Source organism: Pseudopipra pipra, chromosome 21 (genome assembly GCF_036250125.1).
Source record: "Pseudopipra pipra isolate bDixPip1 chromosome 21, bDixPip1.hap1, whole genome shotgun sequence".
Classification (NCBI taxonomy): domain Eukaryota; kingdom Metazoa; phylum Chordata; class Aves; order Passeriformes; family Pipridae; genus Pseudopipra; species Pseudopipra pipra.
The window spans coordinates 8,387,092-8,411,149 of NC_087569.1; the positions used below are offsets into that span (position 1 = coordinate 8,387,092).

At 44.4% G+C, this 24,058-nt stretch overlaps 1 protein-coding gene across 2 annotated transcripts in view; it reads left to right on the forward strand.

The window, feature by feature from the left end:
* The window catches only part of VPS53 (VPS53 subunit of GARP complex), a 64,322-nt gene that overhangs the window by 28,039 nt on the left and 12,225 nt on the right, over positions 1-24,058 (forward strand). The window contains exons 10-18 of one of the 2 annotated variants that reach the window (XM_064677966.1): positions 658-800; positions 1,468-1,609; positions 2,537-2,638; positions 6,028-6,122; positions 10,730-10,972; positions 12,405-12,552; positions 13,453-13,535; positions 17,014-17,092; positions 22,161-22,309. In XM_064677966.1, the coding sequence (XP_064534036.1) occupies positions 658-800; positions 1,468-1,609; positions 2,537-2,638; positions 6,028-6,122; positions 10,730-10,972; positions 12,405-12,552; positions 13,453-13,535; positions 17,014-17,092; positions 22,161-22,309 (1,184 nt within the window). The remainder of the gene's footprint in view (positions 1-657; positions 801-1,467; positions 1,610-2,536; positions 2,639-6,027; positions 6,123-10,729; positions 10,973-12,404; positions 12,553-13,452; positions 13,536-17,013; positions 17,093-22,160; positions 22,310-24,058) is intronic. The other variant, XM_064677965.1, reaches the window with a different exon arrangement.

The window sequence follows — 24,058 nt, forward strand, 5'->3', positions numbered from 1 at the left end:
AAAAATCCTCAGGTTCTAAGAATTGTTGTCGAATTTTGAATGTGAGCTAAATGTAAGAATCTAGGAATTCCTGCATTCTCATCCCATTGTTGACTTTAACCTTTCTGTCTGTGAAACAAAGAGGGTGGGATCAAGTGAAATATTATTGGATTGAATTTTCAATAATCTCTACATGATTTAGGAGTACTGTTATCCTCATTTTCAACAGAACTTGCTCTCTTAATTCACACAAGATAGGATTTTCAGTCTGGCATGTGTTTAAGCACTTTGAATCACAAAATCATTTAGGTTGGAAAAGACCTTTAAGATCATTGATTCCAACCATTCCCCAGCCACTGCCAAGTCCATCACTAAACCCTGTCCCTAAGTGCCACATCCACACATCTTTTAAATCCCTCCTGGAATGGTGACTCAGCCAGTTCCCTGGGCAGCCTGTTCCAATGCTTGATAACCCTTTCAGTGAAGAAATCTTTCCTAATATCCAATCTAAACCTCCCCTGGCTCAACTTGAAGCATTCAGAATAATATAAATAAAGGTCAAATTAGCTTTGATCGATAGCCCGAGCTCCTCTGCAGAACTACAGCAGCACGGTGAAGCAGCCAGGCTGGATATTAGGAAGTGCTGCTGTTAGAGATGTTGTTCTCCATGTGATCCAGGTGGCCTGGCTGGATAAGATTGACAGGCGCTACGCTTGGATCAAGAGGCAGCTGGTGGACTACGAGGAGAAGTACGGCCGGATGTTCCCGCAGGAATGGTGCATGACGGAGCGCATCGCCGTGGAGTTCTGCCACGTCACCAGGTGAGCCTCCAGGAGGCTTGTGCTGCCTCCCAGCAGACCCATCTTCCCTAAAATAAAACCTTAGCTTGTGTCCTGCCACGCTGGTCGTACGTCCATCGGGCTCTAAGGGCGCTCTTCAAACACCTGTGTAGAATTGTCCGTGATTAAAAGCAAGTGAGGGGTGGAAACCCTGAGAAGTATCACTAGAACTGCAAGAGAGATGATGTGGAAATCGATTTTCAATGGAACAGAGGTAAAAATCAGTAATGTTAGAGGCCAAGTGGAATAGTGTGAGCTGACTGCAGTGTGCCTGCCTCAGACCGGGCTCTTTGTCAGCCAGAAACAGGACCAGAGGAAGGTGCCAGTCCCAGTAGCACCTTTGCCTTTGTTCTGGGACCCCCGTGGGAGGCACTGTGCTTCCCAAGGTTTGATCCTGCTGGCTTTCCCTGCGGCAGTGCTGTGCTGGCTGTTAGGAGATGGGGTCCTGTTACCCAGAGAGCCCTGAGCAACCGTGGTTGTGTTTGAAATGGGATCTACAAAGCAGTTTTATGTTAGAGAGCATCTTAGGAATTAGCTTGAATTTTGTGATGAAAGTCTCTCCAAGGAATAGGCCGAATTACAGTGTTAGGTTTCAGATCTTTATAGAAAACCACATTTGTTTTTTCTATTTCCCCCTCTCTCTTTCCAGGGCAGAGCTCTCTAAGATCATGCGCACAAGAGCGAAGGAGATTGAGGTGAAATTGCTGCTGTTTGCAATTCAGAGGACAACCAACTTCGAAGGATTCCTGGCTAAACGCTTCTCAGGCTGCACTCTTGCTGATGGGACAGTGGTAAGGGGATTTCTAAAGAGCAGCCCTTTCTTAACAGCTTCTTTGGGATAAAGAAACCCTGTCACACGTAGCTCTGGTAGTGGGAGACTGCAAAAGATGTCACATCCAGCCTCCTCCTGCACTGGCACATTTGAGTGTTTGGTGGACTGTAGTTTGAAAAGTGGTTTTTGATCATGCAGACTGTGTAGAGGAGAAGGTGGCACAGGACTCACAAGAATAAAAATACACTGATTGTGTCCTTTTATGGTTCTCCTGGGCCCTGTGCTGTTTTCAGCTGAAGCCACATAACTATGGGGAACCACAGAGTAATTATGGAGTGATGACTGTGTTACGATGTTTGTTCTCTGCATGTCAATGACACATAATAACTAAAAGTCCCCCCTTCACTTCTACTTACCACAGGTTCACCACATGGGACCAACTTTCAGTCCTACATAGTTGGGTCAGTCTGACTTACAGGGACGTTGGTAGCTTCTACTTTTGTCTGATTTGGTAGATTGTAAAGGCAGAGCCAAGGGAAACAGCTCAGGGAGTATCTATGAGGCCATCTCTGCTTTTTCTGCCCAAAATCTCAGCCAGGAGCTTTGCCAGCCAAGTGTTCTGGAAGCACAGAGTCCACGTATGGCTCAGAAGCCACTGGTTTGAGGTTGGCTCTCTGTCCAGCTGGTGTCTTGAAGCCTCCCTGGATGTGATAATTCAGCCTACAAGGAAAGCCTGCTGGACCCACTTGTAATTTGCTGTGGGTCAGTGGGTGCTGCTAGTTAAAAAGGGAAGTCCTGTCAGGTTTTCCTCCAGGCTGAATTTAGATCTCTCGAGAATATGACTTTATTTTTTTTGAAGGGCTCAGTAAAGCAAAACATGGATGCAGCTGTGTGCCAGAGGGCACAAAACTGACTGTTCTCTAAGGAGCTTCCTCTTTTTCAACAGAAGAAGCCAGAAGTGCCACCTCCTTCCACCAACCCATTTCTGGAGGATGAAACTGGGACAGAGACAGATGAGATTGTGATTGAGAAAAGTGATCCGGACAAAGTAAGTCTTTGAAGTTCTCCAGTTGTCAGTGAAGCAGTCTCTCTCTCAAAATCTCCAGTGGTGCCTGAGCTTTTCCCATCACATTGATTTGAAAGGTTTGTTTTCATAGCAATTAATTCAGTGCAGTTTTGATCCTTTGTGCAGCATAGAGGCTCCCAGTACGCCCATGGTTTGCTCTGGCTCACTTCACTGAAACCAAAGCAATCTTTATTTCAGTTAATAGTGCAGAGACAATCCTGCCACGTGAGAGTGAGTTGGATTCTGTTCTAGCCTGTACAGCAACAGCTTAAGTGTAACTACAGGATTTCTGTCAAAGAAAGATGAACTAGCACAGTTGGGCTTTCAGATCCCAAAAGAAGCTCCTCCACAAACAGTTGCAATTCATATTTTACCCTGTCAGCCAGGCAAACTGTCTGGAGTCACCAGGCAACTCATTGAACTTTCAAGTGTCAGTTTTAGATTTGCACTCCAAATAAATTACTTCTGGGATTTTTATCTCTGTAGTGCTTTTCATCCATTACCTCTGCAAAGCAGGCAACACCTAATGGCTTGTACAAGCACTGAGCTTCCAAAGCCCTCTGCAAACATTAAAGAAGTGAATAGTAAATGCAATTGTTTTGATTGGCACCGATATAAAAGCTTATAAGCCCCATGTTTTTTATTCACCATATGGATGTTTTCTAAATGTTCAATTGTAAGTTGTTTGAGGCTGGTACTCTCTCCTTATTTAGTGTGTTTACAGCCCTGTAAAAGGGCCATGTACAGGTGTATCCTGATGGATGACCAGGGCCCCAGGACCTACTCAGATCCATACTCCTGGGGATATTAGGGGGTGCTAGTTCTCCACCAGCAGAGTCTGGTACATCCCCTCCAGATTTTCATGTGAGCAGGGCAGCCCTGCCTTCCACCCACAGCCAAAGTCCTGAAACAGAATGATTTAAGTGAAGTTTTGCTCTTTTTGTTAAAATACAGCTTGGACAGTTGGTATTGGCTGGACTTTTATCAGTGAAACAGTGACTGGGAACTTGGGGAGACGTGTGGTGTGTGTTCTGGGAAGAACTTGCTTTCCAGTATCTAATGTCTGGGAGAAGGTTGGCTTTGATGTGCAGTGTTGGGGTGAGGGGACGTCCTTGGAGAGGTCGATGTTGCTAGAAGGCAGATGAGAGATAATTACAGTAATTAGTGCTGGGTTTATTGAACAGCAGAATGCACTGCCCTGGCCAGAAGCAGTTCAGGAGCTTCTGAGAAAAGAAGTGCTGTGCTCCCTGTACCTGGGGAGGCTGGTGCAAAGCCATCCACAGAGGCATCCCTTGAAATGCTGTGTGTGCTGAGGTTGCCCTCTTCTTTTGGGAATTCCATGTGTTAATGCTCACAGTGCAGTGCTGGGTTCTGCTGCAAGGGCAGCTGCCCTGCAAGGCTTCTGTCTGCCAAGTGGGAGGCCTGTGGGCTCCAGCATTTCAGTGTCACAGTGCCAGCAGCTGGTGGTTTGTGCTGAGACTTCATGTTGGAGGACTCATCTTCTGCTGTCACTACATGGAGAAGAGAAGGGATGGGAAGAAGTGAAGGATTTTCAGTGGAAGAGCCATTCCAAGACACTAGTCCCGAGAATCCAAGACACTGGGGAGTGTAAAAGGGAGCACAAGAGTTTGGGGGGGAATCCACGTTAAAAAAGCACCTCTTTTAGCAATCCTAACAGTTCGGTTTAATCTGTTTACTTTGGATAGTAATGAAAGGAAACTGGACCAGCTGCAGACCTCCTTACTGTGACAACAGTAACCTTTTATTATTTCCATCAAACTCAAGGAGGAAATAGCTTAAACATCTGCAGCTTTTGGACAGGATTGCACACTCAGAAATACAGTGTCAGTGCTACTGTTAAAAGATTTAGTATTCTCCCCACCAGACGCGCTGGGAGCAGCGAGATGGGGAGACACACGCACACACAGAGAGCCAGTCCTGCTTTATGAGTTGGCTCTTCCAGCTTGGTAAATCATAAACATGGTGAATTTGCAGCCTTGTGTTGGCACTGCCATCCTGGGGACTTGGCCACTGGGAGGTTTCTGTGATTACCAGCTATTGTTTTCCTCCCAGCTCTGATGAGCGTCTGCATCCGGCAGAAACGGGCAGGCCCTGGCAGAGGGGCTGGGATGGAGGATGCTGGTAGTGGCTCTGTCCCAAAGCTGTGCAAACCCAGTCAATTCTCCAGTCATGCTCTGGGTAAGAAGGTTAATGAAGCCAGGCTCATAGAGGTGGTCTGGCCTCCATAAAACCTTTTGTTCACTTTGGGTTTGCAGCCATCCGTTAGGATTCATCGTGTCTTTGGGGCTGAATTATTGCTGAGAAGTGTTTGCCTTGTCACTCCCTGCTGTTTCTGCCAAAGACTTAGTGCCACCTCCTCTGTTTAGGAGAGAATGTCCTTTAAGCTCTCTTATTTTGCTTTTCTTACACTAAAAAAAAATTTCAGCTGGAAAAATTCTTATCTTTGTTGGCTGGGAGCTCATCCTGGCTTTTTGTAGAGAGAGAAGCAAGAATTCCATTCCAGAGCCACTGCAGCCCTCCTTGCAGCCAGTGAAAAATTTCTGGTTTGCTGGGAAGCAACAAGAAAAATTGTCTATTAGTAAAAAAATAATAACAACTGAGCCATAGGGCAAAAAAGAGCTTAAAGACCCTGCCCACTCTGGTACTTAAACATGCACAAATTTAAGCATATGAGTAGTCCCAGTGGCTTTGGTGAGCTGTGCTTGGCCATGGTATAGAGTGCTGCACTAAACTAAAATGAGGCTAAACCGGATGGCTCCCAAATGGCACATGTGCTTAATGCTCTAAATGTAATTTTAAAATAGAAATCTTTGCATCCCCAGAAACATGTTTCGCAGAGAAAGCAGGCCTGTGGTGTTGCCTGTATCATTCCTGCTCCTCCAGTAATTACACGCTGTTTATCTAAATAAAATTCATCCAGATGAAGTCTGTAACTTTGAGTTATTACCCTTGATATTCTAAAATGTAGGGATTTTTGAATCTTGCTTCCACATAGCTGCTGCATTTGATTTCAGAGGAGACTAGTGGAGTCTTGTTACTGTTTGAAGGATTCAGCGAGGTTTTCTTTGCAAACTGCATTAAGATTCTTTTACTGAAATCTGTTAGCAGGGAGCAAGCTTCTCTTTAAGGATAAGAATATTTTACAAGTGGAAAGATAATTCCTTGGATTTCCAACAGCTCTGTAAGAGGGAGGGAAGACTTGCCTGTACTGTAAATTATATGCTTTGATTATTTGACTGTAAATTTCTGTTATAATATCTCTAAAGACTTACATCCTTCTGTGCCGTTGCTGTTTCTTCAAGGTCTTACAAGGCAGGTTTGAAACCAACTTTCTCAATGTTTTCTTACAGCCAAAGAAGCCAAAGGTCCCTGACAATCCTTTCCATGGCATTGTTTCCAAGTGCTTTGAGCCTCACCTTTATGTGTATATCGAGTCCCAGGACAAGTGAGTAACCAGCTCCTCTTTGGGGTTTGTTTGCTTTTGAACGTGTTGGGTTGTACTGGATTCTGTACTCAAGCTGCAGAAAATTAATTTATTGAAAGTCTGCTTTCATCAGGAGCGGTGTTTGTGGTTCAGGAAAGTTTTAGTGGGACCTTTGCTTGGGCAAAATGAGTGTTCAGGGGGCTGTGGCTGTTGGTTTCACGTGTAATTGCAAAGGCCTGCAGGAATGGTGCCTGCTGCCTTTCTGGGGAAGAGGCTTAGTGTTCCTGAAATTACTTCTGTTGCCTCTGCAATTCCCACTGCAGACATATGTCTTTCTTTCATCTCGTGTCTTCCACAAATAATAGGTTTGGGTTTTCCGTAAAATACACATGTGGCTTCGTGGCAGAGGGGTTTCAAGATTTGCTTTATAGAAATAAGTTATTCGAGATCCTTAGATGAAAGCTGCTGTAGATGAGCTGGCTGTAAGATAACATTATCATTGCTCACAGATTGGGACTTTGTCAGGGGCTTTAATCCCTGGAACGCTCCTTCATCTTCCTCTTTGACTCGCAGCAAAATAACTTGAATGAAAGGAGCTTTCAGCTTAGAGCTCAGAGAAGTTTTTAGAGCTCTCACCACACTTTCTTGTGCACCTTGATTCACACCAGGGTTTAAATAACATCTCGGTAACAACTGCAGTGCCACCTCAGAGAGGAGATAGTTGAAAAAGGTTCAATTTAGTCTTTTAGCACAGATTAGTGGCTGGAAAGGAGAAGGAGGTGCCTGCTTTGTGTATCTCATCTGTCTGTGCCCTCCTGTCTTCAAGGACTTACACATGAGAGAGTGCATAACTTGAGGCTCCTGGTGTCCTGATTTTGTCCAATCTCCACAATAACCACCTTGAAAAAGCTTTCCCATGTCCCATCAACCTTTTATGCTTAAAAAAAAAAATTAAATAACTGAAACCTTGCACAATGGTCTGTCATGCTGGGCTTAGGTTCCGCTGTGCAGTATAACAAAGGGAAACTGATATTTTCCCCCCTGCCCTCAGCCAACTGAGCACTGACTTGTTTGAATATTTCTTCCCTTCCCACTGGGGGACATTTTAATCCCCGTTTTGGTAATTCTACCCCACTGTGCTCCTAGCCCTTTCAGTTGCCTTTTTTTTTTTTTCCTTTTCTTTTACAATCATGAGATGTTTTATATTAGCTTTATAGCCACAGGCTGCAAGGAGTTCAAAGAAAAACTGCCACAGTATTCCCCATGCTGCCCCTGTCTGCCAAAAATTGCTTTCCTTCATGATTTTCTCTCTTCTTCCCCCTTCGATTGAACTTTTGAGGAATCTGCTGCTGATGTCTGAAAATGAGATGTTGCTTAGATCATTAATTGTATGTTTGGGCTCTGAATAGTGAGAGCCTGAAATCTGTGGCAGAAAGCAGCCTGGGCTTTTTCTTCCAAAAAATTGTTTCCATGCCCACTTAAAGAAACACGTTGCCAAAATCTGTAGCAGTTTAAGAGGAGACACCTGAAAGAAAGACTTTAAAGATGCTGCTCTCCATTCTCAGCTGCAGAGTAAATATCAGATTTCTTAACAGCAAAGTGGATTTCATTTCTGCCCCTTCAGGGCTGTGCATCTTTAGCTCTTCTTTGTGGTCAGTTGGAGCAGCAGGAGCACACAGACATGAGCTGAGCTGTTGTGCTGGAGGGAAGAGAGGACTCTGTCAGGTCTGCAGGGTTGAGCGTGTGCAGAGCTGTGCTTTAGTCTGCTAAAAGGCACGTCCAAGTTCAGATTGTTCGGAAAACTGGCACTTCATCCTGTGTGTTTGCAGCCTCAGGAGCAGAGGGGCTTCCAAAATACCCAGTCCATGGAAACTACTCTGCAACGATCCAGGTTTCTCAGTGCCATTGCCCTTTTTCAGTGCCCAGCAGATACCACTGTTCACATCACTGAGCAGACCAGCTTCCCGAGCACTGTGTTCTTCCCTCGTGCTGCTGAGGAGTTGCCTGGTTCTTCTCATGATTTGCCAGAGGTGGAAAAAAAAACCCTCCTGAATAGGTTGAGTGAAAGAAAAAAGGAAGAGGAATGTAGGAATGAAAAGATTTAAGAACCAGAATAAAATTCCGTTTGGATGATTTCATGTCATACTTTCTCTTGGTTAGATTTGGCGAGTTCTCGCTCCCAATAAATATGCTACTGTTAGGAAATACCACATCTGCACTACCAGAGAATTTTCTTGGAGCTTTTCCGTAGAGGCTATGGAGAAAATATTCATTTTCTGTAGCTCTCCTGCCTTCTTCATGCTTCATCTCCCAGTAGCCTTTTCTGCCAAACTCTCCGTGCTCCTGTTGTACCACACAAAGGTTTTTAGCCTTCATATTATATTTGGGAAAACTGAGACTAATGTGAAAGTTTGCCATCAACCGAGGTGGGCATTAATGATATATTAGTTCCTTTAGTGCCCAGTATCTTGATGTTTTGTTTGTATCAGTCCCATGCTGAAATAAGAGCAGTCCCATAGCCTGGTTTGACAGGCAGTTTGTCCAGGTTGAGATCAGAACAAGCGTGAAGCCCCAGCACTGCTCTCCCAGCTCTTCTCAACAGCTGCATTTTCTCCTGCACCCCAGTTGACAAGACCTTGGGGGACCAGGAAAATGCAGATACATTTCACTTTGCCTTGGAGAAGAGAACATGTGGACTAAGCATAAAGAAACAAAAGCCATTGACATTCCTGACCGTGTCTTGAGACTGAGAGAATGAAAAAAACCAAAGTGACTGGTGAATGCTAAGAAAGCTCCACTTTGTTGCCCATCTGGAGCAAAGCACAGATGCAGAGGTGGAGATGCAGCTGTTTAATTTGACAAGGAGTGAGCCACGTCCGCTTTCCTTGAGAACCTGCAGGAATCTGCAGCCTGCAGCACGTGTGAGCCCTCCTGCAGCTCCATCTGTTTGGCTCTCCTACAGCTACAGGGGGAGGTAAATTTTGCTTCACTGTGGCCGAGTACAATCAATGCTTCAGTTCAGCCTTCAATTGCTCCTGCCAGTGTAGAGATTTATCACATCAGTCGAGCAGCCTGATGTTTTTACAGTGCTTGTAACACAGCCGAGGAACTGTGTGTAGCTGTGGAATCAGAGCTGTGTGCACTGCTCAAGCAATAAGCAGGAAAAAAGGGGGCTACTTGTCTTTGCAATAGCCTGGCTAAAGTCAGAGAGCCTCACTCCTGGCTTTAACCCTGATACTGCAAACACATTTCTGTAGATTAGTTTGGCCCAGTGGATCACCCACAGTAGGAGCTCATCTGTTCTGGGGCAGCAGTCTCCTAAGTTTATCAGGGAAAAGACTTGTGTGGTGTCGTGGATTCTTTGGTAAACTGGAATCAGAGGGGTTTTCTCTTTCACAAGAGGAAAAGAAAAAAAGGACAGAAAGTGGGGAAAAGTTGTCATTGTTGGCGGGTTTTCCCCTTTTTTTGGCAGAGGTAAGTGAGAATGTGCTGAAGAGTCTCAGCCACTCTCCTAAGGATTTGGCTTTCTTCAGATACCCCAGATCATGGCACAGCACAGCCATTACACCCTCAACAGTGAGAGGGGTGAAGGCTGTGCCATGGGAAGGGGAGAGCTGGAGGAAGTGGAGCCAAGACCATATTAGAAACAGGAATATAAAATACAGGAACTCCTTTTGGTCAGCACTGTGCCACTCTGTCATCTGAAAGGCCTAAACATTCCTCAAAAGCCAAACAAAAAACAAACTGGGGGAGAAGGTTTGTTGCTGTAATTCAGTTCATCTGGCAAAGGTTATTCCTTGGAGCTGAGCTCCGGTGCTGGGAGAGCAGGTCTTGGTCACTGACACGGATGTGCTGTGTCTGGAGGAGTAGGACCAGAGGAAGTCCCTGGGATCAGAAGACTTCTCTGGTTCTGTGTTGAAGGCTCTGGCCCTCTGCCACACTAAAAACCTTTTTGTCGTGGTGAAACGATGGAATGAAGTTTATCGTTGCCTAAAGACTGAAATATTTGAGCGAGGACCAGGCTATAATGAATCACTGGAGACAATAGGAGGGCTTTTTGTGCTTTTAAAAGGAGTTTAAGTAGGAAGTGCGCTTTGTGCTCGTGCTAAATAAAACTTCTTTAAAGGATGTGTGAAGCTGTGCTAAACCAGGTGGTATCCAAATGGGACCAAGAAATGGCAAATGGCACACCATTTCGAGCACATCCCTTTAAAATCCATATTCCCCAAGGTCTGCTCCGGAGGCTGCTGAGATGGGAAGCCTGACTGTTACTTTTCCTGGTGCCAGGAATGAAACTTGAGCACACGCTTTATGCACTTGCATCAAATGTGCTGAACCCAGTCCTGGCAGACTTGGGAGCTTTTATATGTGGCTGGAGAACAGATTGAAGCTGCCACTAAAACTCTGGAGCACAAAAGGTCGTTACTCATCGGTCTGGTCTGTGCTGTTGTGTGAGCTTTGTGCTGGGAGGGTGGGATAAGAAAGGACCGGGATACCCACCTGCTAAAATCTGAACGTGCTCGCTGCTGTCACAAGACAGGGTGTCCTGGTTTTTAAGCATTATTATCTTTCTTCCCTCCGTTTCCTCCCCCAGCAGACTAAAGTGTCTTTGTTGTTTCCCCCATCAGGAATCTTGGGGAGCTGATTGACAGGTTTGTGGCTGATTTCAAGGCTCAGGGTCCCCCCAAGCCCAATGTGGATGAAGGAGGAGCCGTCCTGCCCAGCTGTGCCGACCTCTTTGTGTACTACAAGAAGTGCATGGTGCAGTGCTCCCAGCTCAGCACTGGTGAGCCCATGATAGCCCTGACCACCATCTTCCAGAAGTACCTTCGGGAATATGCCTGGAAAATTCTCTCTGGAAACCTGCCCAAGTGAGTCTTGCTTCCCAAACGCTGCAGCAGCACTGTCTGGTGAGACATTCCAGAGAGGAGCAGATGCTTTGTAAAGATAATTAATAAATATATCGTTGTGGACACTTATTTCACTGTCAAGGACCCCATGTAGCATCGATAGGACTACATTTACTTCATGGTTTTCTCAAAAGTTCAGTTTGTTGCACTGAGAAAAAGCAAGAGAGCAAAAGGACAGTCACACATTGTTTTTCTTTTAAGGGCCCCTGGAGAATAGTTTCATATTTGGCTTTGATTAGCTGCCAGACTTACAGTTTCTTGAAGTTCCTTTTGAAATGCCAGCCCAAGTCTCTTCAGAGAGGTCTGGCTTTCAGAATTGCTACTTGAGCAACCAGGTCACACTGTGATTCTTTGCTGCCTCAGCTCAACACTATATATATGATAATTTATAATGAAGGTGGTTTCTTTGTGTGATGCTAAAGTGCTTACCTGTAACTCCCTCTGCTCTGGGACATTTTATCTATGTATAAATAAAATATATAGACGGAAATCCCGTGAAAATAAAGATCATTATGAGTTTACACCAATATGGATAAGTGTACAGGCCAAAGGAACTCCTGAGATATTGCCAGCCTTCACTGCAGATAATTTTATATGCTATTTACCATCTTCAGTTCGTTTCCCTTGTAAAACTGGGAGCAACAAAATGAATTTCTGAAACCATTAAAATCTTCTACAGGTGGAAGGGAAGAGGGTTCCATCCAGACAAGTGGAAAGATAAATTTAATGTGCATTCTTTATACACATTTTTTTTGCGTGCTCCGTTTCTGCTTCCAAGATAAATATCACTGTCCTATTTTTTTTTAATGGATTTGGATTATAAAGAGTTGAGAGGTAGGGAATTTCCTGCCTCTGAATTGTTCTTTCTTTGTTGATACACGATTGTTCATCACTGGAAGACGATGGAGAGACGGCACATCTTCTATAATTTACTTTGTTGATATCATCAGCTTTTAAAACAGGTTACCAAAGTCTCAAATGCATGTGGACAGCTGTTTAGTGCTGCAGAGATAAATATGACAAGTTGCCTGATAGTTCTGAGATTTTTCTGTAATCTTTAATTAGATTTTGAATAACTGGCAGTGAAGGTGAAGCTGAGTGGGGAGGGCTGTGTTCCACTTGCATCCCAATCCACCTTGTTGTGAATGAGTGAGCTGTCCTTTGCCTGGACACTTGATACATGGCTCTGTTTGTCTTTCTAAAAGATATTCCTTCACCAAAATAGCAGTTGTGGGTTTGATGTAGGATGACACTGACCTGTCTTGCACAGGGTGTTGGGCTTTGTGGTCATAAGGGCTATTCATGGCATTAAAATCTAGCAGTAATTTTGCCCTGTGTGTCTGTACACCGAAAACCTTACAGGTTTTGTCTGTTTTGGTTTTTTTTTCCCCAGGACAACCAGCAGCAGCGGTGGGCTCACCATCACGAGTTTGCTGAAAGAAAAAGAAGGCTCTGAAGTGGCAAAGTTTACTTTAGAAGAACTCTGCCTCATTTGCAGCATCCTAAGTACTGCAGAGTATTGCTTGGCCACCACCCAGCAGGTGAGGTTCCCTCTGCAGCACCTCTGAGGTGGCACCAAGCAGCAGCCCCTCTTCTGCCATGATATTCTGTGCTGCTGTGGAGGCTGGGAGAGTCAAAAGTACTATCTATAGCACAGTCAGCCCCACATTGATTATTGAGCTCTACATTATTAAATCTATATTTCAAAGAAAGAAAAGTATTGATTGTGCTGTTCCTACCTGAGAAAAGTAATTTGCTTCTAATCCTGCTTTGCAGCGTCGGTTTTGGGTTCAGTCCTTTTATTCTTGTTACCTAATTTGTTTTGGATTGGGGACCAGATTTTTTTAGAAGACGACTTCGGGTTCATCATCTCCCTTTTATAAAAGCAAGAACAACGATAATTCTAAATGGGTTTGGGAAAACACTTGCATGAAATATTGGGGGAAGGTGGAGTGAAGAGAGGAGGTATTTATGCTGATATGATTTGCAGCCTCATTGCTTGTTACCTTCGGGTGCTTCCAAAATGCCACAGGTCAGGAGATGAGCTGTGATGTTTGGCTGTATCAAGACCTCTCCACCACTAGGTCTGGCAGTCCTTCTCCTCTGCAGTTTGGGCACAGACAGTGTGTTGAAAAAACATCTTTATTAGCAGGACAGATGCCACGGTGTTAAGCCAGTATGGTGTCATGTCATACTAGAGTTACATTTTTGACCTTGGAGGTTTAATTCTTTGAGGACACAGAGCCACCACGGCCCTGGCTGATCAACAGGTCTGGAATGCCAAGAAAGAGAGATTTCCAGTGTCACTGGCTGAATTTTGGATATAGTCTGGACACAGATGAGGTTTTAACAAGCTGACTTTTCCAGGACATAAGTTTTCAAGAGTGGTCATTTCAAGTAAGAAATCTGATCTCTCTGTTGCTTGTTTTGTTTCCTAACAGTTGGAAGAGAAACTCAAAGAAAAAGTGGATGCAAGTCTAGTGGAGAGAATCAACCTGACGGGAGAGATGGACACTTTCAGCATGTATGTTCAGCAGATGCATCCTCCCAGAATATATCAAACATCCCTGTTTGTCAGCCAGATGGTGCTGGAGTAATACAATCCCAAGATCCCAGTGTCATAGGATCCACCCAGATACACAGCCCTGGGCGCAGGCATTTCCCTGGTGAAGGAATGGTCATCCCTGGGCTGTCCAAGAGCAGCAGTAGTACAGGCTTTAGTTGTTCCCCATCATCCAAGCCAAAGGAACAAGAGCACTGGAAAAGGGAAAGGAAACAGTGAGTTTCCATTTGAAACATCATTTGCATCTTGGCAGCTCTGCGAGGTGGCTGTTACATTTCAAGAAAGGAAGCTATTTCAGTACATTCCTTCCTGCTCTAACTTCCCCCTGTTAATCAGCAGCCTTGTCAGTATGATCAAACCCCATTTCAGATGACATAAAAGACTGATCCAATCTTATATTTGGGGATTATAATTGAGAGAAGATTATCATTCATTAAAATAACTTTTCATGTAACGATGCTAAGAATATTCCGCTCAAACATCCTTTCCTCTCCACCACTGACAGATAGACCGAATATTTTTTGAGAGAAGAAAATTGAGGCAAAAAAAAAAAAAGTTGTTTTGCCTCATATCAAACAAAAGAAAATCCTGGCAAAGCTGGGAAAATAATCCCTATCAGCAGCTCTCTCCATAAAACTTAAGATTCAGGCCATAGAGCAGTAAGATACTTTTTTTAGAAGACTTCCTTCCTGTGATTCCTCCTTTCCTGCTGCAGTGGACAGGATCCCACTGAATCTCCATCCAGGTTTTTCACATGGTCTCAGGCTCCATTCCAGGCTGCAGAGACTCCCTTCCCTTCGGATACTTCTCAGACCTTTTTAAGGGTGAATCCCCCAAAAGCTGGGGCTGCTGTGTCCACTAAGCCAAAGCAAGCAAGGTAGCAGGGGAGTAGAAGTAAAGTGTTCCATGTGATGGGATTTTCTTAACATGGACAAGTGGAGGGTGAGTTTTGCCAGCAGGAACCAGCAGCCTCGAGTCATTCCTCAGTTCCCAGTGGCTGCTTCATGAGGTGTTTGGTCGTAGGCAGCCAATATGATGTGTCTAGGAAATTATTTAATATATAGTTCACGTTTGCTGTTTTGGACAGCTTTAAAGTCAAACTGACAGGGCTGATATATCTTGTAAGAAAGGCTTTTTAATTGACTTTCATTCTGTTCCAGTGTAGTGCTTTGTCCAGCCTTCTGTCAGTGTAAGTCATAGCTATAAACCTCTCTGGCGTTCACTCATTCAGCATCAAACAAGTTGTCTCTTTTGGGATTTGATGTCTTATTAGGCACAGCCATAAAGTAAGTGATAAAACTGTTTATGCATCCTGGAAAGTGTTTCTTCTTTCATGGAGGTGAGTGCAGAACCACCTAAAATGTGTAGAAAGGTGGGGGGTTTACCCCTGGGGTGGCAAAGAAGTTTCTTTAGGAAATATGGGAAAAATGATGAACTTTTCTTGAAGTTCAGCAGAAGAAAAGTTATTGTCATGTAAATCCAGAAATCTGTCATTCCCACCTCCTGCCCTGATGGTCTGTTGTGAGATTGTGGGCAGCACTCAGAGACCCTCTGAAGGCCTGAAGCGTTGGGCTCACATAATGAGAACTTACTGTACTAGGACTGTACTGCTCCTTCATGGCTCAGCTTCCAATCCATCAGCTTCTGTGCGTGTCAGGGATTGCTGAGGAGTCACTCACTGCTGCTGAAGTACTTCATGTGCTGCCTGGGGTAAGGATTTGAAGTGTCTTCTTGCAGAACCAGGATCCAAACCCTCACAGCATGTCATGATCCTTTGTGTTTGCAACACCCTTCTTGCTGCACCGTTACCCCTCCACAGCAGGGGTTTATTTTCAAGAGCAGGCAAATGGGGTTCTCTCCCTGTTTGCAAACTTGTAGTTTTTAGGTGAGAGCCTGCACTTGGTGACTCCTGACACGTGAACACACTAGTGATGGAGTCATTTTCCATCCACTCAGAGCATTGTGTGTCACTTTGGTGCTGAACCACAACTCTTCCCTCCCAGTCAGTGGCAGCAGGTGCCCTGCAGGAGTCAGCTGTGCCCACGGGATGGTTATTTCAGTCTGGCTCCCTTGGCATTGCTCAGGCTGGTGGAATCCCCCAAGGGAGTACATTCTGTAGTGCCCAGCAGAAGCAGTGGCACCAGCAGAAACAGTCACAGGCTTTTTTTAAGCCAACGCAAGTTTTAGATCGTGTAACTTGAAGCCAGTAGTCACTTCGTCTCCCATATTAATTTTTCCAGCTGATTTTGGGTGAATTTGCCTTTACAAACAAATTAATTGCTTTGAAGGAAGTCTTTTACTTTGCATCCTGTTCCAGTTATGTGCTGTAGCAGTAGGAAAGAGAACAGGCAAACTTTCTGGGTCATGGTGAAGAACAAGACACAAATCAGAATTAAGTGTGGGTGAGATTATGTCTCAGTGAGGAGGTGGACATTTAAAAAATATTTTGAACAGTGATTAGCATCCAGAACTTCACAAAGACAATGAGGGGGAGGAAAGATGGTTTGAAGAAGCATTGGTCAGATTTCTCACAGTTCTGTGGTTCTCATCTGTGCTACCATCATGAGAACGAGCAAAAGTAAAATCCAGTTCTTGCAAATATAATCCTGAGGTTGTAAACAGGCATCTGTGGCAGATTTAAAGTTTACACTGTTTTTAAAAACTGCACTTAGTGAAACACAGTCAGTTATTGCTTCTAGCAGAAGCTGTCTGCAGTGTGAGTGCTGGTTCAGTGCCCATGAGGGTGGTCTGAGCTGCTGCTGCTTCTTGGCTGTTGTTTTAGGATCAGTTGCACCTTTATGCACATCGTAATATGGTGGCATTAAATATGTCTCTAAGCAATATCACGCTGTTTAAAAAAGAATAAAGGGGCATGGAGGGAAATGAGAGAAATGTGTTTGACTAATGTGTCCTTTAGTCTGGTATATGTCTCAGAAACTCAAACAATGGATGGCTGCAGTCCTAGACATAGTGTAAATAAGACATCTGCCTTCATCTTCACACTTGGGAGACACAGAACTCACACAGATGTAATTTTTAAAATCCTCTTTGCAAGTTCCTGTAAGCAGTAGAATATTGACTGTGAATAACTGGAGAGACAATAAAATGTTGGTGTTATGCAGACCAGATTAAATTTGAAGCTGAATTCCAGTCTGGGCTTGGTACTCAGGGGTTTCTCCTTTTCCTCATCTGTCACCTTTGATCCCCAACCCCTTCTACGTGTCAAAACAGAGAAAGGTCAACTGTAAAAACATCCTCTCTGAACTGAAGCCCATCCTGTAGAACTTCCAGCTTCTTGTAGCCATGTGTGTTCACATCACAGTGCTACTGTCAGCCAGTAGATGATTTCCCTCCTTTCACAGTCAAATGCTCCAGTTCTGGCACTCAGTTACTCAATATGATTCTAAAACTCCTGATTTTTTTTTTTTTTTTTTTGCAGTGTGATCTCCAACAGCATCCAGCTGTTAGTGCAGGACCTGGATGCAGCCTGTGACCCTGCCCTGACTGCTATGAGCAAGGTAGGGGGGAAGTTTTGGGAAGAGGTTGCCTTAAGATCCGTGTGGAGTTCTTGTGTGCCTTGATTGCTTGATTTCATTATTGATATATCCTTTTAGGCTGCCTTGAGATTTAACCATATATTGATTTCTTGCTTCTGAGAGCAGCAGTTGCTGTATTTATAAATATATCCCTCACTCCAAACCCTCTTATTATTCAGAATAGAGCTTTATGGCTTTTGCAGCACATTAAAACACACAGACAGTGAAATACATTCAGTAAATACATAAGGCTTTCTCTTTCCACTCCTGATGCCAGTGAGAGCATTTCAAATTGGGGAAACTTTTGTTAGCACAAAATTTCAAGTACACCTTCACGTTTGCTCTCTTTGTCTTCCTTGGCAAGAGGAGTTTTACTTGTTTGTGGCTGTTAAATGGAGGTACTCAAAAGGTGATATGGAATTGAGATTGAGCCTTATTGCTTCTGTGATCCTCTCAAGGACATATGGAGCCATTCCTGGAGAGGCCCCTATGATTGGAGCTTAAGGATTTTGTTGCAGTTACACTGCTGGCTTTTATATGTTTGAAATGCAGAGCTGTGTTTTCTTGCCAAAGCATTGTGAAAACCCAGACTGCTTTAGACAGAGGTGAAGACAACAAAAGTGGATTGAACTATTTTTTTTTTTAATTAGAAATATTAAACATAGAGCTCCATTTTTGTAGGATCAACACACTGTCTCACTGCCATGAATTTTAATAGCTTTCTGCTTTATGATGTATTCCAGCTGTAACTAGCCCAGCCACCCCCAGCTAATATTTGAAGTGGAATGCAGCTGGTAATGGAGCTTGTACAGGTTCCAAATGGAAAGAGGATTTTTTTGCCCAGGAAAATAACACCGTTAGGAAGGGCTCGGCACTTCAGGTGTGCCGTGTCAGCTCCTCAGATCTCCTGAACCTACAGGGTGTAGTAATATTTGAATCACTTAGCTCTGGCTGTTTATGCCCAAGTAAACCACAACCTTGAGAAAGCAGCAGCTGGTAGGCCATTTATTTTTGTCTTTGGAACACTGGTAAAATGCAGCACATGTGATGGGACTGATGATATATAAACAAGTTAAGTGTTATGAAATTAGCTAAATAAATACTTGTCACTTGTGCACACACTCCACTATTTGCATCAGACAGAGGTGCTTTTATGTGATTTTTTTATTAGACCTGGATTTGATGCAAGAGGTTTTTCCTTCACCCTCCTCTTCCCTTCAGGGCTGGGTTATTACTCTAACATTTGAATAAGAAATGCATATTTAAATGCAGAGTTAGTATTTGCAAATGTAAAATTTCAGTCTCTAGTAGAGGAATAAAGGCTCTGTGGATGATCCCTTCCAATTTTGCTATCTCAAGATCCTTCTCTGTTAGGGCTCTTCCTTTGTTTAGCTTCTTTTCATTTACTTCACTCTGGTGTCCTTCAGGATTGAACATTCCCGGTCCTTTGTTGGAGTCTGGCTTTTGTTTTGTTTGGTTGTTTTTTTTTCCCCTTGCAAAAATGTTCAGGAACTATAGAGGTAAATTATGAAATACTTAAACCTCTCAATCCACTTTGGCTGCAGGCCACTTTGAGAGATTTAACACAGCAAACGGCATCGGGAATATTGCTTTCAGCTGGGAATGGTGCTCAGTTTCCATGATTCTCTACCTTGTGTGTTCTGGAAGAAATGGCAAATTACGAGAAGGCCCCATATTACAAAATTTGTAGGTGATAATCTTCACTCAAACTTTACAGCAGGTGTAGAATGATTAAACATGGCTGTAGGACAGGGGAGCTGGGGTGTGGGTGGGAGAATAATTTGCCCTAAACCCCTGTTGTGATATTCTGGATAACAAAGTACTGCAAATGTGTTGTACTGATCAGTACCAGGCACTTACATTGCCTGGTGTGCTGCATTTTTAATTGTTGGGATGAGGGAGCTGCTAGTCTGCACGGGATATTTTTGCCCCAATTAAGTTTATGGCTTGCACTGGATAAGGCTTGATTTAATTGCTGAATTAAGCATCGATTTATGTGTAAAACTGTGCTTGTAAGTGGGACTGGGGGACATTTTAGTGACTCATGTCCATCGCTTGCTGGCTTTTTATATTTTGCTAAAACCTTTTGGCACAGCTGCAATTCCCGGCTTCCTTACAACCGAGTGGACAACAGCAAGCGCTTGAACACGGAGCTTTAATCATTTCTCCAATACACACACAGAAAACCCCGAGAGCAGAGCAATCAGAGCTGCCAGCTGCTAATTAAAAGTCCCCAGGAGAGCGTTCTAGCCCTCAAACACGGCGCAGAATGTGACAGTGCAAAGCCCAGCTCGTGTCAGAGAACAGGGGGGGCTGTTGGGGCAGCGATATCTGCTCCTGGCAGCTCCCACCGGCTTTCCTCTCCCCTCCCACCTCTTCCTGTGGGAGCAACACAAGGTCAAGGGAGCAGGTGCTGGCCGGGTTAGGGGTGCTCCCGTGCCCTGTAAGGGCCCTGTAAGTCTGGAGCCTGTAAGGATAAAGTGGCAGTGGGATGCTACCAGGAACGGGGACACTTGGAGACTCAGTGATGAAGCAGCCCCTCTGCTGGAGACCCATATCAGTGCTGGACAAGGAGGAGGGACCTGAGTTGGCTCTTCCAGGTCTTTGTGGGCACAGGGACATGGGAACCCCCAGCCAGGCAGAGCCAGGAGCGCTCTTGAGCCTTCACCTTTCCCAGAAGGTAGCACAGCTCTTGCTGAATGCCAAACCCCCCGAGTTTTGCTCAGGGTTTCTCTTTTCTCCTCCCTTTTTTGAGAAGGAGCCCTAAAGCCATGGCAGAGCTGTGTTTTTGTTGTGAGAACCAGCTCTGAAGGTGGCACCAGGACTTTAAACCGAGGTCCTGCCCTTGCAGGCACTGTGTCCTCACAGTGTGCAGGTGCCTTTCGGCGAGACCTGGATGCTCCTGTTCTTTGGACTCATTTTCATTTTGTGTATGTAAACTATGTGGATATCCCAAGAAAAACATAGGATGAGGGAAAAAGAGGAATAAATTTAAAAGGACAGGAACAAAGCTGTACCAGCAGAGTTGGGCTCATATTTCTTCTGATGACTTTTCAGTATGTGTGCTATTTCTTTCACTGCAGCTACTGGGTGCTTTTTTTTGGGTGAAACACGCCCACATACACACACACACACACAAAGGATTATTTTTACTCTTCATGCTTTAAAGGTTTGGTTGTAAAGTATTGCTTTTGGAATGAAGACCGACAAAATGAAAAAGCTACTGTTTTATTGTTGGTGCAATAATTCAACTCAGCAGTCCCTTCCCACTTTCTGGCCATTCCCACTCAAATGGGGATGGTGTGTTGGTTGAGGATCGCTGTCTGTCAAGAAGGGCCAGTGCTGGGAATGTGTGAGTCCATCAGGAAGAAAGGCACAAAGTAGTTTTTTTGGATATGACCAGAACCATGAGGAGTAGAAAAGCAGTTGTCTCTGGTCACCCATGGCAGGACCTGAGGGAATGTCTGGAGCTGTGTCAGGGAAGGGTTAGGTTGGAAAAGGTTCTTCCTCCAGACAGTGGTTGGACACTGAACAGGATTCCCAGGGCAGTGGTCACGGCCCCAGGGCTGCCACAGCTCCAGGAGTGTTTGGACAATGCTCTCAGGCACAGGGTGGGATTGTTGGGGTGTCCCATGCAGGGCCAGAGGTTGGACTCGATGATCCTTATGGGGCCCTTCCAACTCAGGATATTCTGTGATTCTATGAAAACCTGTGAAGCAGGTGATGCGAAAGATATCCTTTGTAGCTCCCCAGCTGATGTGAGATAAGCAGGTTGGGGGTTGGTTGGTTTGGTTTAAATACAGACAGCTTTGGTAGGACATGTGTAGACTCAGACACTGTGGTTTTGCAAAGAATTTGGCTTCTCTTTCCCACCAAGTCGCATGTTGTTTGGATGGAATTGAGTCAGCTGAGTTGCAGGGGGCAGAGTAGCCATATTAAATTAAATTAAAACCAGGAGTAAAAAAAAACTTTATATGCAAAATCCAGAACTTGAGAAAGCAAGTTCGAGGTCAAACAGCCCCTCAAAAAAAAAAAAGCAGCTCATCTTCCACATGTGCCCAGTTTCCTCTCCTAATTTCCTATGTGTTTTCCTTCTGTCTCAGCTCCAGCATGAGGAAGAGATCTCCAGTTATCGGGAGAACATTGCAGAGTGCCTAGTGTCTGAGCAGTAGCAGAACTGAGTGTGCTTTTCTGGATGTTCATGTTCCTCAGTGAGACACTGTTATACACATGATACTGGGCCAGGCCATACCCAGTTGCCTCTTGGGTTTTTTTTTTGTTTTCCACATGACTTACAGAGGGAGTACCCTGTGTACTGCAAACAAGGCTCAGGGAAAGTCAAGTGAGCCACACATGTGGCTCCCGGGGGCTGTTCTGTTGCAGTTCTGCTGACAATAAATGAAAACAAAATGGGAGGTTGAGTAACTCTTCTTGTTTGTATTTTTACATGTATTTGGAAGAGCTGAAGTTGGGCATCCTGGCTTGTACACCCAGCAGTGTTTTCAGTGAGCTATGCTGGTGTACAGTGCTTTGGACTTTAAGACTATTTCTACCTCTTCCATCTATCTGTCATCAGTCTCACCAGCATTAAAGTCTTGGCTGCCATACAGGAATCCAGACTTTGCAAGCTTGCAGATATTTTCTTAAATGCCTGTAATCTGGATTTATATGGGCACTTCATCCCAGCAAACTGGAAACTGTTAAATATTAAAGCAGTCTGGTGTGCTCCAAAAGCTTTTTTAAGCCTTGTGGTCCCTGTTCATGTAGGTTACTGGTTACAATCTCTCTGTTCTCTGGTGCAAAAAAAAAAAAAAGACTGTTCTGGGTTTTCTTTGTGTCTTGTTTTGGAAGGGTTTTGCCCAATCAGTGTAGTGACGAAGAACTTGACCTTGGTGGTGAATTGCAGGGCCAGTCTCTTAATGATTCCTTAGAGATCTTCTGGCAGGAAGTTTGTACAGTTTTCCTTACCTATTGCTTGAATCTTAATGAATTAAACAGTCATTTTGGTTGTTTTTTCCCCTTTGTGCAGATGCAGTGGCAGAACGTGGAACACGTCGGTGACCAGAGTCCTTATGTCACCTCAGTGATTCTCCACATCAAGCAGAACGTCCCCATCATCCGTGACAACCTGGCCTCCACGAGAAAGTATTTCACTCAGTTCTGTATAAAATTTGCAAAGTAAGTTACCAACATGGCACAATTTGTTGAGGTCTCTGGTTCTCACTGTTCTGTAGCGTCCGTGGCTGTCAGTGTCTGGGTGAAGACCCTCCATCCATGGAAAGCCCAGAGGGAGGTGGGATAGGGCAGCAAACACCAGCAGCTGCTGGCAAGGTTCAAAGAGACTTCAATTTCTGGTCTCAAGTTTCCTGCTCAGGCAGGTTTTCTGAGATATTTGTGTCGCTGGCTCCTCCTTATGTGCCTAAACCATCCCATAAAATAGTGTGATGGTCACAGTCTGGTGTTTGCCAAGTACAGAAGGGTTTGGGTTGGACATCTTTGAAAAACTTTGAATATCTGACCATAGACATGACTCTTCTTGTGGAAACCTACTTTTCTCCCAGAGATAAGAAGCTGTGGGGCTTCCAGGTACTACGAAGTTTGGTGCATCATTTGCCTCGAAATAACATTTGTAATAGCTGTAGCACTGTAAGGAGGGCATGTGTGAGGAGTATGTTCTACCTTCATAGTCTAAAAGCTGCTTTTCTGTGCAAAAATAGCTCAGTAAGGAGGGGAAATACACATTTAAATTTTGAGGGGTATTAGAGTGTCTTCCTGGCAAGTCACTTAAAGTTGAGCAGATGAGACAGAAATGCTTCTGGATTCAGGATGCAGCTCTCCAGCATCTCTTGGATATCCAAACTGTCTGAAACAAAAATTCACTTCTTTGGGAAGATACTTTGAGCTCTTCCCTGCTTGCCTGTGGCCAGCTGAGCTTCACATGGCAACACCCCAAGAAAAACCCTCGGGAGGACTCTGCCAGTTGTAGCTGCTGCTTTTGGTGTCGCATGTGACTGCGCCGGTTGACTTGTGAGCAGTGGCGTGCGTGTCATGTGTCACTCTAAAATACCTTAACGTTTCATTCATCTGTAATAAGGTAATCACCCTGAAATAAGCTGGGTGGCCTGGCAGTTACTGTGTGGGTTTGAGACTGGAGCCTCAGCAGGGTGGGATGCAGCAGCTCTCCTGAGAACTGTGAGCTTTCACAGCAGGGAGGCTGGCCTGAGAGTTTCATCCCCCCTCTCTGTCTCGGGGTACTCATTAGTTTGCATTAAGGAGCAGTTACTGATAAATCATATTATGACGTTGCCCATAATCACTGTTTGAAATGCTGTCTCAGTGAAAATTTATTGCATGAACGCCTTCTGTGTGGTTACACTTGAATTTTATATCACGCGGTGGTAAATAAAAAACCCCATTTACTCAGCTGTTCGCAGCACACTCTTAATACCTCAGCTTAGTTGCCTCCCTTTTAACTTTATTGCTCAGCACATACCAAGTAAACTCCAGATGAAACACCCAGCTCTCCCTTTTGAGAGAGGTTCCTATCTGAGTGCCTTAATCACAGCTTGTTTCATGAGCACAGAAACCACTACTCCTCTTCAAAACCTTTTTTAAGGCCACTACAGCTCTGATCTACAGCACATTAAAATTAAGACAACAGTCCTGAACTCACTGTGCCATGGATCAGGTGTGGAAGGAAAGATTGTTTTTGCTGGATCTGTATAACTTGGTGTTTAGGAGAACTTGCCCAGTGATAAGGGAGCACCAATCTCCTCAAAACGCTGATGCCATTTTAATGGAAATATTTGTATTTTTTGAGGCCCTGAATTCTTAGGGAATATGCTGGCCTACCCGCTTTAAATACCTGGCCTTTTGTGTGCCCCACAACACCAAAAATCCTTTTAACAAGCACTGTGCCTCTCCATA